General features: G+C 46.6%; 1 protein-coding gene across 1 annotated transcript in view; it reads right to left on the reverse strand.

Moving 5' to 3' along the window:
- Nucleotides 1-13,421, reverse strand: part of ATXN10 (ataxin 10) — a 159,432-nt gene that overhangs the window by 96,311 nt on the left and 49,700 nt on the right. Inside the window, exons 6-7 of the mRNA XM_080809915.1 lie at nt 9,878-9,958; nt 2,781-2,946 (exon numbers count right to left, since the gene is read on the reverse strand). Coding sequence (XP_080666041.1) covers nt 2,781-2,946; nt 9,878-9,958 — 247 coding nt within the window. The remainder of the gene's footprint in view (nt 1-2,780; nt 2,947-9,877; nt 9,959-13,421) is intronic.

The following is a 13,421-nucleotide window of genomic DNA, read 5'->3' on the forward strand; positions in this document are numbered from 1 at the left end:
AGCAGGGAGCTCGATGCAGGGCTCGATCGCAGGGCCCCGGCACCACAATCTGAGCCCAAGGCACTTAACCGACTGAGCCACCCAGGCACCCGATCAATGATTTTTTAAAAAGTGAACTCTGGGCTTCTCAAAAGAAAATTGCCTACAATTTTCTATTTATTAATATACAGTAATTCTTCCTACTTTAGAGAAAAAAACTGCTTGAAAGAAAAATACAAATCTTCCTCCATATACAAAGTTCCATCAGGTAATTTCTTATTACAATACTGAAGTCATCCATACAGCAAATGCCAGGGCCTTGAAAAAGTTTAAAGCTATAGTTTTACAAGTAGCAAGTTTTACTTCCTTTTCTGTCTCCTAGAGAATTAATTTTTACAACTTTTTGAAGCACAGCTCACTGCTCCTCCTGCTGGAAACAGAGGCAAATCTATCTCCAGAAAGGAAAGGCTCCCGTGAGCGAAGGCGTGCCCTCTCCTATCACAGAAATGAGAACGAAAACACCAGCTTTGTCCCCGAGACCCAACGTGGTCTGCAGGACGTGGTACAGAACACCCAGGGCAAAGTCACGGAAAAAAGTACAGTCACAGAGAAGGAAATCTACTGCCAGAGTCGAAGCATGGGCTGCACGCAGAGGGAGCGAACCGGTTCACGGAATCACACACACAGATCTAGAAAACACGAACGGATCCGGAGACCGCGGATGGCCCCACGGAAGGGCAGCCCCTCCCATCTCCCCACCCCACTGCCCGCCACTCCCACCAGCACAGAAATGTTTCCATCGGTGTTAGCGCGATACAGTCCACGTGCAATAAAACACAGCCATCTCGAGCGTACTGTACAGTTTTGTCAAGGTGCGCAGCTACGTATCACATTTCTCTCACTCAACACATACCCCCGTATCCTTCACCATCAAACCCACCCCTTCCCCTCCAGCCCCAGGGGGCATCAGATCTGCTTTGTTCGTATCAGTGAGTTTCGCCTTCCACAGAATTTCAGAGATGGACTCATAAGATACGTTCTCGGGTCTGGCTAATCTCGGGCCGTATGCTCGTGGTTCCTCTCTGCTGTCGCATCACAAACCCCTTCCTTTCTACTGCTGCGCCGTATTCCAGAGACAGAACCATTCTAACTTGAAGACAGAAGGGAAGGGGGATGGAACGGACAAAAATAACGAGAATTTCTCAAGTGTGAAGGATGTATCAATGCTTCTGTCCCCTTAGTAAAGATTGGACTAATCCAAGGCGGCCTTGAGGAGAATGAAACAGAATAATTACAGGATGGAGTATGATCGGGAACGTCCTATAATGACAGAAGAAACAAACATTCTGGGAGGCAATTTAGAAATGTATACCATAAGCTTTAAAACTGAATATACCCCGGGGCCGCCTGGGTGGCTCAATCAGTTAAGCGTCCGACTCTTGATTTCGGCTCAGGTCATGATCTCAGGGGTCCTGGGATGGAGCCCTGCATCTGGCTCTGTGCTCAGCGCGGAGTCTGCTTGAGAGTCTGTCCCTTCCTCACCATCTGCTCCTCCCCCATCCCAAGTGTGTGTACTCTCTCTCTCTGTCTCTCAAATAAATACATCTTTACAAAAAAAAAAAAAGACAACACAAAACTGGTTGTATCCTTAACACCCAGCACTTCCGCTCCCGGGTTAAGGGCGGAAAGGTACAAAGATGCAACTGCCAAGACGTACACGGTAGCACTCACTTCAGGAAACAAATAAGAACAACCCGATTGTCCAACTAACAGCTGGACAAATGAACTATGGCAAATTCTTCACTTCTAATGTTACACTGACTTCATTCCGCAAAGACTAAGTGCGGGCTGTGTGCACAGTACTATGAAAGTAACAGTCAGAACTCCTACCCTCATACAACTTCCATGCAGGAGGAGAAAAAAAGAGAAACTTACAAACAGCACAGCCTGACTTCATTTTTAATACATATATATTTGTGTGTACACGGATGAACATATATATTTGATGTTATCTGCCTGGAAAAACATGTTCGCTAGAATTTGTTTTCAGATCAGGCGCCTGGGTGGCTCAGCGGGTTAAGCCTCTGCCTTCAGCTCGGGTCATGATCTCAGGGTCCTGGGATCAAGTCCCGCATCGGGCTCTCTGCTCAGCGGGGAGCCTGCTTCCCCCTCTCTCTCTGCCAGCCTTCCTGCCTAGTTGTGATCTCTCTCTGCCAAATAAATAAATAAAATCTTGAAAAAAAAAGAAGAATTTGTTTTCAGGTCATTAACTCTGGACGGCAGGAATAAGAGCACCGTTTTCCCTTGCCATATTCTCTTAACTGTTCTAAAACAAGGACACTGTCCTCACCCACCCGGGCCGTGTAACAGAATACCACAGACTGCGTGGCTTAGAAACGACACTCATGGCGGTGGAGACCCAAGTCCATGATCATGACGGCTGGGTTCTGATGAAGGCCCTCCTCCAGGCTGCAGACGGCTGACCTCCCAGTGTCCTCACACGGTGATGGGGCAAAGGATGATGGCAGGGTCTCTTTATAAGGGCACTAATCCCATTCCTGGGGGCTCCACCCTTAAGACCTACTCACCTCCCACAGGACCAGCCTCCTAGGACCTCCACCTTGGCCATCAAGTCTGCAATGGATTTGGAGGGGAGGGGACACAAATATTCAATCCACAGCAGTCCACACATTATTCAAGTGATATTTTTTAAAGCTTTCACAAAAGAATTCTCAGAGAGGGCCTAGCTGGGTCATCTCCCTGCTCTCTCCCGTCCAAGATTAAGGAATCCGTCCTCTTACCTCATCGTCCGCGTGCTGCTCGGAAGTCAGTTTTGGCACCATCTCGCACCGGTCCACAAACGTGTTTGCGATCAGCTCGGCATGGCTCAGGAACACAGGGATGTCATCCTTGGTCAACGGCTCATCCCCCACTAACTTCGCAATTATGAGGTCCAGCAATGTAACTCTGTACAACGTACAAGAGTTTTACGTGAATATGTAATACAATGCTAGAAATACTGAGCGCACATTCTAAGAGAATATGCTTACTTTTAATTTTCTCACTTTGTTTATAATGTCTAGCTAAGGGAAATATTTTGTGTGAATAAAATGAATCTTCATCAATTACGTATTTTTTAAAATTGTGGCTTCTTTGATGGGCCAGAAACCAGCACCTTTTCTAGATGCATTCCTGTGAGCCCTTCGCTCAGCATTTCAGAAATGCTCCCCTCCAAATTTGTAACACACACACGATGACAACAGCAGCAAGGTTCAGGGGACTAATAACGTCGATTCCCGGCTCACTGCTGGGCTAACAAACGTTCGACACACAGGATCTCCGAGAGGCAGCTACCATCGCTGGCCTGCACTCCGCACGGCAAACAGGGCTCACCGAGGCTGACTGACCTGCCCAGATCACACGTGCCGAGGTTCCGTGTCGGGATCCAGGCACAGGGCTCCCCCTCTCCCTCCTGGGCCACAGGCCTCAGCTCCTCCCTATACTGCCCTTCCTGTAAAGGCTGGCTTTGTTTGTTTCGTTATTTTAGTTCATAAAAACATAACTCTGCAGACTAAACCCATGACATTTTACATCAACACTTAAATGATCCCGTAAGTATTTCTATTCAACAAACTCTTTCCTTTTCTGAGGAAAAAAAAAAAAACCATATCCTACCCAGGGCCGTCTATCCAGCATAAACCAAGCAGGATGTTTCCCAAAATCACACTGTGACTTGCGATTAAATGCTTAACTCTCATTTACTTCCAAACCAGAAAGGACGCAGATACTTTGTAAATGGGGAAAATACACTTCGAGGAGGCTCGGAGCGTTTCTTACCAAACAAACAAACAGAACTTGTTTACTGCTGTAAGCTTCAAAGTGGAATAAAACTATACCAAAACTCGTCCCGTATTTTTGCTAAATGACAGGAAAGATGATCAGTCTGGAAAAATCACACACAGACCGTACCGGTTTTCAAGACTCCTGAAGGCCTCCGATTTCTCACAGCAACGACTAATTCAAAAGAAAACAAATAATGCCCTCGACTGAGCACAGAACAACAACAAGTAGTTCAGTTTAGGATATTTTCGTTTTCCCTTATTCACACAGACACTTGACAAATGAATGGGGTCCTCTCAGGCCATAAAACCAGGCTTCCCACTTTTCCCAGGCAGGTAACTTTCCGGGAATGCCAGGCGGGAGGCCAGCTAAGGAACCCAAATGTCTGCTCTAAAAATATTCCTTTGAACCTGGGACACTGTGGCAATGATTGTAAGTATGAGACGCCACGAGCTCTGGCTTCCGGGAACCGAGCACCTTGTGGGCTGTTACTCAGAACAGGGCAAAAAGGAAGGAGGAAGAGATCGTGAAGGAGCTGCGCGAGGTCCGAGACAGAAGGGGCAGGCCCAGCGTGGTACCCGAGCGCGTCCAGCAGGACCGGGAACGCCCTGGAGTCCCAGGGGACACTCTGAGAGAGAGCTGGAAGCTGGAGCCGACAGGTCAGCACAGACTCAGCCTTCCTTACAAGCTCACCAGGGGCCATCCACCCCTCAGACCTCCCTCTCCTCTCCACTCTACCGCGTCATTGTAACACAGGACAGCTAAGCAGAAGAGCTGTGATTTTAAGGTCAAAATAAAAAATAGGGGCGCCTGGGTGGCTCAGTGGGTTAAAGCCTCTGCCTTCAGCTCAGGTCATGATCTCAGGGTCCTGGGATCGAGCCCCGCATCGGGCTCTCTGCTCGGCGGGGAGCCTGCTTCCTCCTCTCTCTCTCTCTCTGCCTACTTGTGATCTCTATCTGTCAAATAAATAAGTAAAAATCTTTAAAAAAAATGTTCAAAACATAAAAACACAAATCAAGCTTAAATATCACCTGAGGATAAATGAGACTTCATTAAATGATCCTACTTCTACTGTGTTCTCTGCCAACAAAAACTTTTAGTGGCTCCCGTTATTAGGCAGTGGGTCCAAAAATTCGGGGCCGTCCCAACTCGAGTCCCCATCAAACTCTCCAACTCCCTCTACTTCGAGCTACCATCGACAACCATCCTTCTCGTCAAATACAGGAATCACGAGTGGGGCACTCACACCTCAAGGAGGAAACTGTTTTCAAAATCACTTATTATAGTGGTGCATTGTATCTTCCATCTGGTTTCCAAGCCAGAAACCACAGGGAACCGCAGGTGTACAGAAATGTCCTGCAGAATCCGGGAAAATGGGACACAATGGGGAATGTCTTACTTCTTCCAGCTGTGGGGGAACCACACTAAATCCTTCCTTGAAAAGGTGACAGAACACAAGCGCTATGCACTTGCTGATTTATTTATCCCCTCCAAAGTAAAGGATGAAAAAGCAAGAGATCTAGTTAAAAAGGTCAGGGACTAGCTGTCCACAGCCACACATCGGTGTGAAAGTCCTGTGTCCTTAAACCCCGGAATCCTGGTAGCCTCAGGCTACCAGACACACCCCTCAATTCAGGCTCGAGCTTCTAGGATTTTCTCCCTCACTGCTGGCTGTCATTCACAATCTTTCTGATCCACTTCTGATTAAATACTTCCACAGTCTGTCCTCAAAATGAGGCTCTGTTTCATTAAAAAAAAAAAAAAATAGCAACATATATACACATGAAGAATTTTAGGGGAAAATTCTACAGCAAAACTTTTATTTGAAAGTTATGCTTAAATTAATTCAGGCTACAATTTTAATAGCCACACCTGGGCTGTCCTGAAGTGGGTGAGTTTTTATGAGAGGACTGGAGTGAGGGTCAAAGAAGGACGGGAGACACAGGAGGGAGTGAGTTTTATGAGCAGGGCATGAATAATATTCTCCAATTCCAGAAATAAAATGTAATTCAAATTTCAGGACTGATGGCTCCAACAAACCATGGATTTACCTCTGGGCTCCTCCACATGTGCCCATTTGTTGAATGCTGTGCCCACAAAGGTCAAACCTTTCATTAACCTGAATTAACCAAGATACGGGTACAAAAGTATGGCTGAAAATCTCCCCGGTCCTTTAATAAGTTATAGAGATAAGAAATTCTTGTGCCGTGGGGAAGATCACTGATTTTGGCAGCCAGCAGACTGCGTTCCAACGCTCCCCCAGCTACCTCTGTAACCCGGGACAAACACCTGACCCTACAAGACCGCAGAGCCCGGTGTGGCAGAGGGCAGGAAGGGCACCGATCCCCCAGGGTCTCCAGAGGATGGAATGAAACGGCCGCAAGATGACCTGGAGGAAAAGCCCAGGTGGCCGAGCATTAGGACTAACAGGGGCGGTGGTAACGGGGCAGTGGGGTGAGGACGAGCCACAGACGCACAGAGGCAGAACTAGCAACTCATCTACCCAGTGATAACCGCATGCCAAGCGCTGAGCGCTTCCTTGTAGATTTCAATCGGTTACAGCAATTTCAAGGGCAGCTACTGTTCTTATGCTCATTCTACTGATGGATCCGAGTTCCACAAGTGCAGGTAACTGCCCACAAGCCACGAGCCATGAACTACCTCTGCTGTTCACTACTCTGCTATACAGACTACAAGCCTGAGAACCACCCAAGCATTTTCCGAGATCAGTGAGCTTCATCTAATAACACTGGCATTAATCATTGGGAAGGAGGACCAGAAAACTGTATACAGGCAGACTCTGGTTTCTGCTGAGTCAATCACGTAAACGGGTTTTGACTCCCTATCCTCAACTTGTCACTGAGTGGTCTGGAGTTGATGAATGGTGACATTCCAAGCACTTTCCCTCCGGAGCCACTCACGCTGTCACCGTGATTCCCCAGGGACTACCATTAGGCACTTAGTGAACTCACTACCTGTTTTACTGACTGATCATCAAACATGTTTAAATCTGGCAGCCCCCAGCCCAAGTGGACGTCCTGACTCAGCAGGTGGGGGCCCCAGCCTGGGCATTCCTCAGGGGATTCTGATGTGTGTTCCCAAAAGTACCAGAGTGTCTCCCCAGGGGTCTCTAGGGAAGTTCCTCATCTGAACCACAGAACACGGAGAACGTGCTCAGTTCTCACAAACAAGGCACAAAGCACCATTCTGGATGCATAAGAAATTCATTACATAGCCCTGCTGAGAAAAACGCTAATTTTTTCAGTGCTATTAATCTGTGAATGCACAACTGTGAACATAGAATTACCCATTACTGCCTCAAAAGGAGTCAACAGGGAACCCATGAGCCCTACTTGACCACAGACTGAGTGCTCCTGCCAGGCCCCCTTTCCCCTCATCCCTGCGCCCTCCCCCACGCACACACCCCAGCACACACGCCATCAGCACGGAATGTGTCAGGCCCTCCAGCCAACTGCTCGAGTCAGTCACCACAAACAGCTCACACAAGCCCGGACAAGGGCCTAAAAGCATGAGTGTACGGCTGACCCCTAGACACCACAGGGGTTGGGGCCCCGACACCCCCACACACAGTCAAAACTCCAGGTTATCACTTTTGACTCCCCAAAAACTCAACTACTAATAGCTGGCTGTTGACCAGAAGCCTTACTGATAACACAAGTCAATTAACGTGTATTTTGTATGTTGCGATGTATTACATACTGTGTTCTTACAATAAAGTAAGTTAGAAGAAAATGTTATCAAGAAAATCAGAAGGATGAAGGGCACCTGGGTGGCTCAGCGGGTTAAACACCCGACTCTCGACTCTCGGTTTCAGCTCAGGTCATGATCTCAGGCACGTGAGATCAAGCCCTGCGCTGGGCTCTGTGCTCAGTGTGGAATCAGCTTGAGGATTCTCTCTTCCTCTCCCTCTGCCTTTCCCCCTGCTCACATGTACTCTTTCTAAAATTAAACTAAATAAATAAACTAGGGAAAAACAGAAAATACACTGACAGGACTGTACTTATTTTAAAAACCTGCCTTAGGGCACCTGGGTGGCTCAGTGGGTTAAAGCCTCTGCCTTCGGCCCAGGTCATGATCCCAGGGTCCTGGGATCGAGCCCCGCATCGGGCTCTCTGCTCAGCAGGGAGCCTGCTTCCTCCTCTCTCTCTGCCTGCCTCTCTGCCTACTTGTGATCTCTGTCAAGTAAATAAATAAAATCTTTAAAAAAAAACCAAAACCCTGCATCTACGTGGACCCGCACGTATTCACACCCATGTTGCTCAACGTTCAGCTGTACCTTCACCAGAAGGAGACGCAGTGGCCAGGACGCTCCAGGCAGAGGAAAGGCCATCTGCAAAAGCACTTCACAGGGAAGGCCTCGAGAACGACAGAAGTTCTGTGTCACCGTAATGTGGTAACCGGGAGCAGGGTGGGGGAGGGAGCGGGGAAGGGACCAGAGACGAAGCTGCAGGGTGGAGGGCCTCACGCCACTCAGGAGGCTCGAGGTGGCGCCACAGCAAGGCCGCCAGAGGGGGTCGGAGGGCTCCGAGGGTCCCACCTCGGCAGACGGCGCCCCAGGAGTCAGGGCGCTCACCGGAACACACCTGTTCGCGAGTGAGAAAATTCATTCCCTTCCTCATGGTTTTAGCTAAACAACTTTTCCGGCACCCCGACGTGCCAAGGACCGTCTGGGGAACACGGCCACCCTGGAAGAAGAAGGTGGAGCCCGCGCCCTCGCAGGGCCGACAGCCCAACGCCAAGGTCACACCGCAGCGCGCGGTGCACACACGGCATGATGCAGGACAAACGGCGCGAGGAACGAAAGCACGTCCCACGGGGAAAAGCCACGAGGGGCCGTGGCACTCGGGCAGACGCGGCCTGAAGGGGAGCAGTGGCTACAACATCTTTATAAGTAAAAACAGAAAATGTTGAGTCTGGCATCTCCATTTGCCTACATAATGGAGCAGTTTAAAAACGGACCCCTTGATAGGATTATGGAAAATGTAAAACTGAGTATTAAAAGTCCAATCGACCCCCCGTACCACGCTCCCAGCGTCTAGGTATCCCTTACGGCAAAGCAATTTTCCAACTGACAGCACTGCTCTTCACGGCACTTATTTTAGGTCAAAAAAGCTACAGATGATTCTTTTTCTGCAACAGAAATATGCAGCTTATGGGGGGGCACTGGATTTATAAACACGGCCTTTAAACTGACTTAAAAGCACGAACTTTCCTCTTCATTAAAGCTATTAAAGAAGAAATCTCCCTTAACGAGACTACAAAGGAGTGTAAAAGCTTAAGTGTTGGAAGCCACGTAGATAGTAAGAATTTCAAAACCACAGCATTTATAAAAATTCTGACCACAATCAAAAGATTAACATTTTTTTCAAGTTTTTGATCATCAGATCTGTGACTTCGAACTGAGTTTTATTTTTCCTAAGGCAACCTTTCCATAAGGCTAGGGAACCCATGAGTTACGGCAGACACCCAGGGCACCGGGAATCACGTCAGTCCACCCTCTCATCTTCCAGGCCGAGAAACTGAATCCGGACACGGTGAAGAGCCTGGCTCTGGTCACAGAGGGAAGAGCCATCACAAGGAGGCAGGGAGCCACGGTCTCCGTGCTCCGAGGGCAGTGCTCTTCCCGCTACAACACTGGAAGATCATGGATGGGAACCCAGGCTCTGTCGGAAAGAACTATGGGAAAACGACACGTGCATGGGGTACGTCCCAAATCATTACACAGTGGCGTGAACGCAGGAGCGCGTTTCAAATCAACTGCCATTAAAGGACAAGCACAACATCTTGTTCTGGATGTTTCTGAGTTTGCCTTTACTGAATGATGGCGCCAACCTGGATCGTGCAGCCCCACGTAAATTACCGCCTGTTGTGGCTAAGCTGTAATGTCAACCAACCAATTTAAAACCATTACTGACACAGAAACATGTATTTAGAGACTTTGTGCCAACTACGAAACCACACAGTTTCTCAGTCATGTGCACAGGATACTGTGTATGGAATGCTAAATACTTAAAACCACACTGGTTTTTGGGGTTACCTTTCTTGATTGCTCATTTTGGCATACATCGCTTTCACCAATTCCGGGCTTTTCAGAAAATGGTCTGTAATAATCAAGAACCTAAGAAGAAAAGGAGGAGAAAATGCGGTTACTAGAAACATAGTACAATGGACAAGGCCTTCTTGACTTGATGGGCATTTTACACATAAAAGTACTTCTTTTTATTGAACTTTTCATTTGCTGTAATCTTAAAATGTTTTAAGAGGGTCACGTACCATTTTTCCATTAGCGGCTAGAAGAAAATAAAAACCCTCTAAATAGGTTTCTCCAATTTTACTTTGGAAAAATTTATTGAAATGATTCAAATTCATTCAACTCTAGGTCCTATCTAAGTTTCATTTCAACTGTAAAATGAAATTTGGCTATAAGTTCAGGTATAAACAGGAACCATAATAAATTGTTTTACTCAGAAGGTGAAGTGCTAAAATTAACTGGGGAAATGGACATGTCACATGTCTTATTTAAACATGTGCCAACGGGGCACCTGGGTGGCTCAGTTGGTTAAGCCTCTGCCTACGGCTCAGGCCATGATCCCAGAATCCTGGGATCGAGTCCCACATTGGGCTCCCTGCTCAGTGGGTAGTCTGCTTCTCCCTCTGACCCTGCCCCTCTCATGCTCTCTCTCTCCCTCTTTCTAGCTCTCTCTCTCTCAAATAAATAAATAAAAATAAAATCTTTAAACACATGCCAACAACCCAGTAATGCACACTGGCTTGATTACCTTGTCTGTAAGAGCTCTCGAGTTACCAAGAAAACATCCTCATTGTCAAGCAACGCACTCATCTAAACTCAGAGATCAACTTATGGAAACCCCGAGGCAGAGATTATAAGCGTATTTCTTTAAAGTACCACTGTGACAACTAAAAAGACTGAATAGTATTATTAATTAATTCTGAATCATATTGGCCAGAGGGCATATTTGCAGGCTTAAGAACTAAAGAATATACTGTTTATAACCAAGGCTACAGCAGTAAGAGTGACTGTAAAGCATTAACTCTATTTAGGAACACAGTTTACTTAACCACTTAAAAAATATAATTGAAATTATGTGTTTTAGTATGATAACCAAATGAACCGTACCAACTACCACAACACAGTGTCACTCATATAAAAGCAAAATCCAAACGTGTTCTATTTCTTCCACAGTCCTCAAAATAACTGATCAGCACTTAGATATATGGTATTTCTAGTAATGATGGATATATTCAAAATTCTCAATTTTCTTACCAGTTCAGGTAGGTCATCAGACTGCAGTAATAGAAATTCACACATTTTAAGCCAGGTACACAAAAGTGATCCTAAAACTCATTCATGATTCACCTTTCTGGAGCTCAAAACATTTTCCCGGAAGACCATTTACTCAAAAAATGCAATGTTCCGGGGCACCTGGGTGGCTCGGTCCGTTGAGCATTGTACTCTTGATTTCTGCTCAGGCCACGACCTCAGGGTCCTGGGATCGAGCCCCACGTCAGGCTCTGCACTGGGCGTGGAGCCTGCTTAAGATTCTCTCTCTCTGCCCCTCCCCCTCACCCCTGTGCTCACCTGCTCCCTCTCTCTCAAAAAACAAATACATAAATAATAATAAAAAATAAAAAGTATTTTAAAAAACACCACAAATGTTCCAAAACTGTGCTAGGAGCTAGATCACAATCCATATTCCAAAATGCTAACAGCGGAGAAAAGCCCACACATAAATAGGGAATTAGACAAAAATGTCTTCGGGGCAACACACACATGCTTTGTGGAACAGAGAAATAACAAAGCTGACCCAGCCAGAGGGTCGGGGCAAGATATTCAAGGGGCTGAAGGAGGTGTTCTGTGAGTCCCTGTGAATCCCTATGAGGGGAACATGGAAAAACAGGACGGCAGTGGGCTCAGGAAACAACCAGGGAAAGACAATGAGGGTTTAAAGAGGGACTCAGGACGGAGAGCCTCCATCTCGGAATGCGACTGGCCCCCAGCCGCGGGCCCTCCCATCCTTCAGCCAAGGTGCTGTGACAACACCCTCCTTCACCATGCCAGCCAGTGTCCTCTCCCTTTCTTTTTGATCAATTTGTGTTGTTCTTCTTAAAGAACCAGACTAGCCTTAGTTCATTTTTCCTATTGACTTCTGTTCCCTGTGTCACTATTTTCGGCCCTGATCTCGTATCAGTTGCTTCTTTCCACTTACTCCGGTTTTCCTGGGCTCTTGTCTTCGTCACAAAGAACCTTCACGGAGGTCACTGCTTTCAGACCCTTCTTCTTTTCTGGTAGAAACGTTCAAAGCTATACATTTCCCTCCAAGCCCTGCTTTAGCTTTATCCCCAAAACTCTGTATTTTCATTATCCTTCAGTTTGAAAGACTAACTAACTTGCCCTATGATTTCTTCTTTGACAAACTGATTCTTTAGATGAGCTGATTTACTAAAGCCTGGACTTTTTCTCAGTACCATCTGATTATGGTTTTCTAATGCAAGGTCACTGGAGTCAGAGATGATATGTTTGTATCTATGTGTTTGTAATCCTTTCTGTATATTTACTGAGACTTTTTACAGCCCGTATTACGGTCGATCTTGGCGAACATTACACATGCAGCTGAAAGCAAAGTGGATTTTGCGAGCACCGAGGTAATGCTCCCTAACACCGCTCCGTGGAGACGGCTCTGAGATCATCTGCGTCTACATTGAAGCCGCTCTGCTCCAGTCGATGGCTGAAAAGCAAGCATTAAAATCTCCAACTACCACTTCCAATTCTAGGCATAATGGACAACAATTTACCCTCCTACCTCAAACAACTATAAAACCAGCCAAAATATATGAAACCATAGTTTTTCAGACAACAAACAACAGACCCAAGTCAGACGAGGAAAATAAAAGTTACTTCGGTGAACTTCCTTTCAAACCAACAAAATACTCTCATACATGTGCGATCATGTGACTTGAGCAGGATGTTTATAAAATCCTTAAGGCCCGGGGCGCCTGCGTGGCTCAGTGGGTTAAAGCCTCTGCCTTTGGCTCAGGTCATGATCCCAGGGTTCTGGGATCAAGCCCTGCATCGGGCTCTCTGCTCAGCAGGGAGAGTGCTTCCTCTTGTCTCTCTGCCTGCTTCTCTGTGATCTCCATCTGTCAAATAAATAAATAAAATCTTAAAAAAAAAAAATCCTTAAGGCCCAACAGCAGACAGAGACACACTCAGAAGGAGAAGGTGGAACCTGATTTAAAAAGACTTCCTGGTGCGCGGGGCGGTGAGGGTGAAGGTGATGGGGAAGGGCAGGGGAGAGACAGGTCACAGTCACTCTGCAGCTCGACCGCTGTGATCATCAGCAGCATCTAGAGCAGAAAGGGAAGGGGACCCACGCTTTGACCTTTCTACAAAGAAAAAACACAAGCAGATCAAACACCTAAACCTCAAAGCTGAAATGATACAACAGTGGAAGAAAACTTCAGTAGAACAAAGATCTTTACAGCTATTACCAAAAATCTACAGGACATAAAAAAGACTGACAATTTCATCTATGAAAATATCAAAGATTTTAAGACAGAAA

Source organism: Martes martes (genome assembly GCF_963455335.1).
Source record: "Martes martes genome assembly, chromosome: 8".
NCBI lineage: Eukaryota > Metazoa > Chordata > Mammalia > Carnivora > Mustelidae > Martes > Martes martes.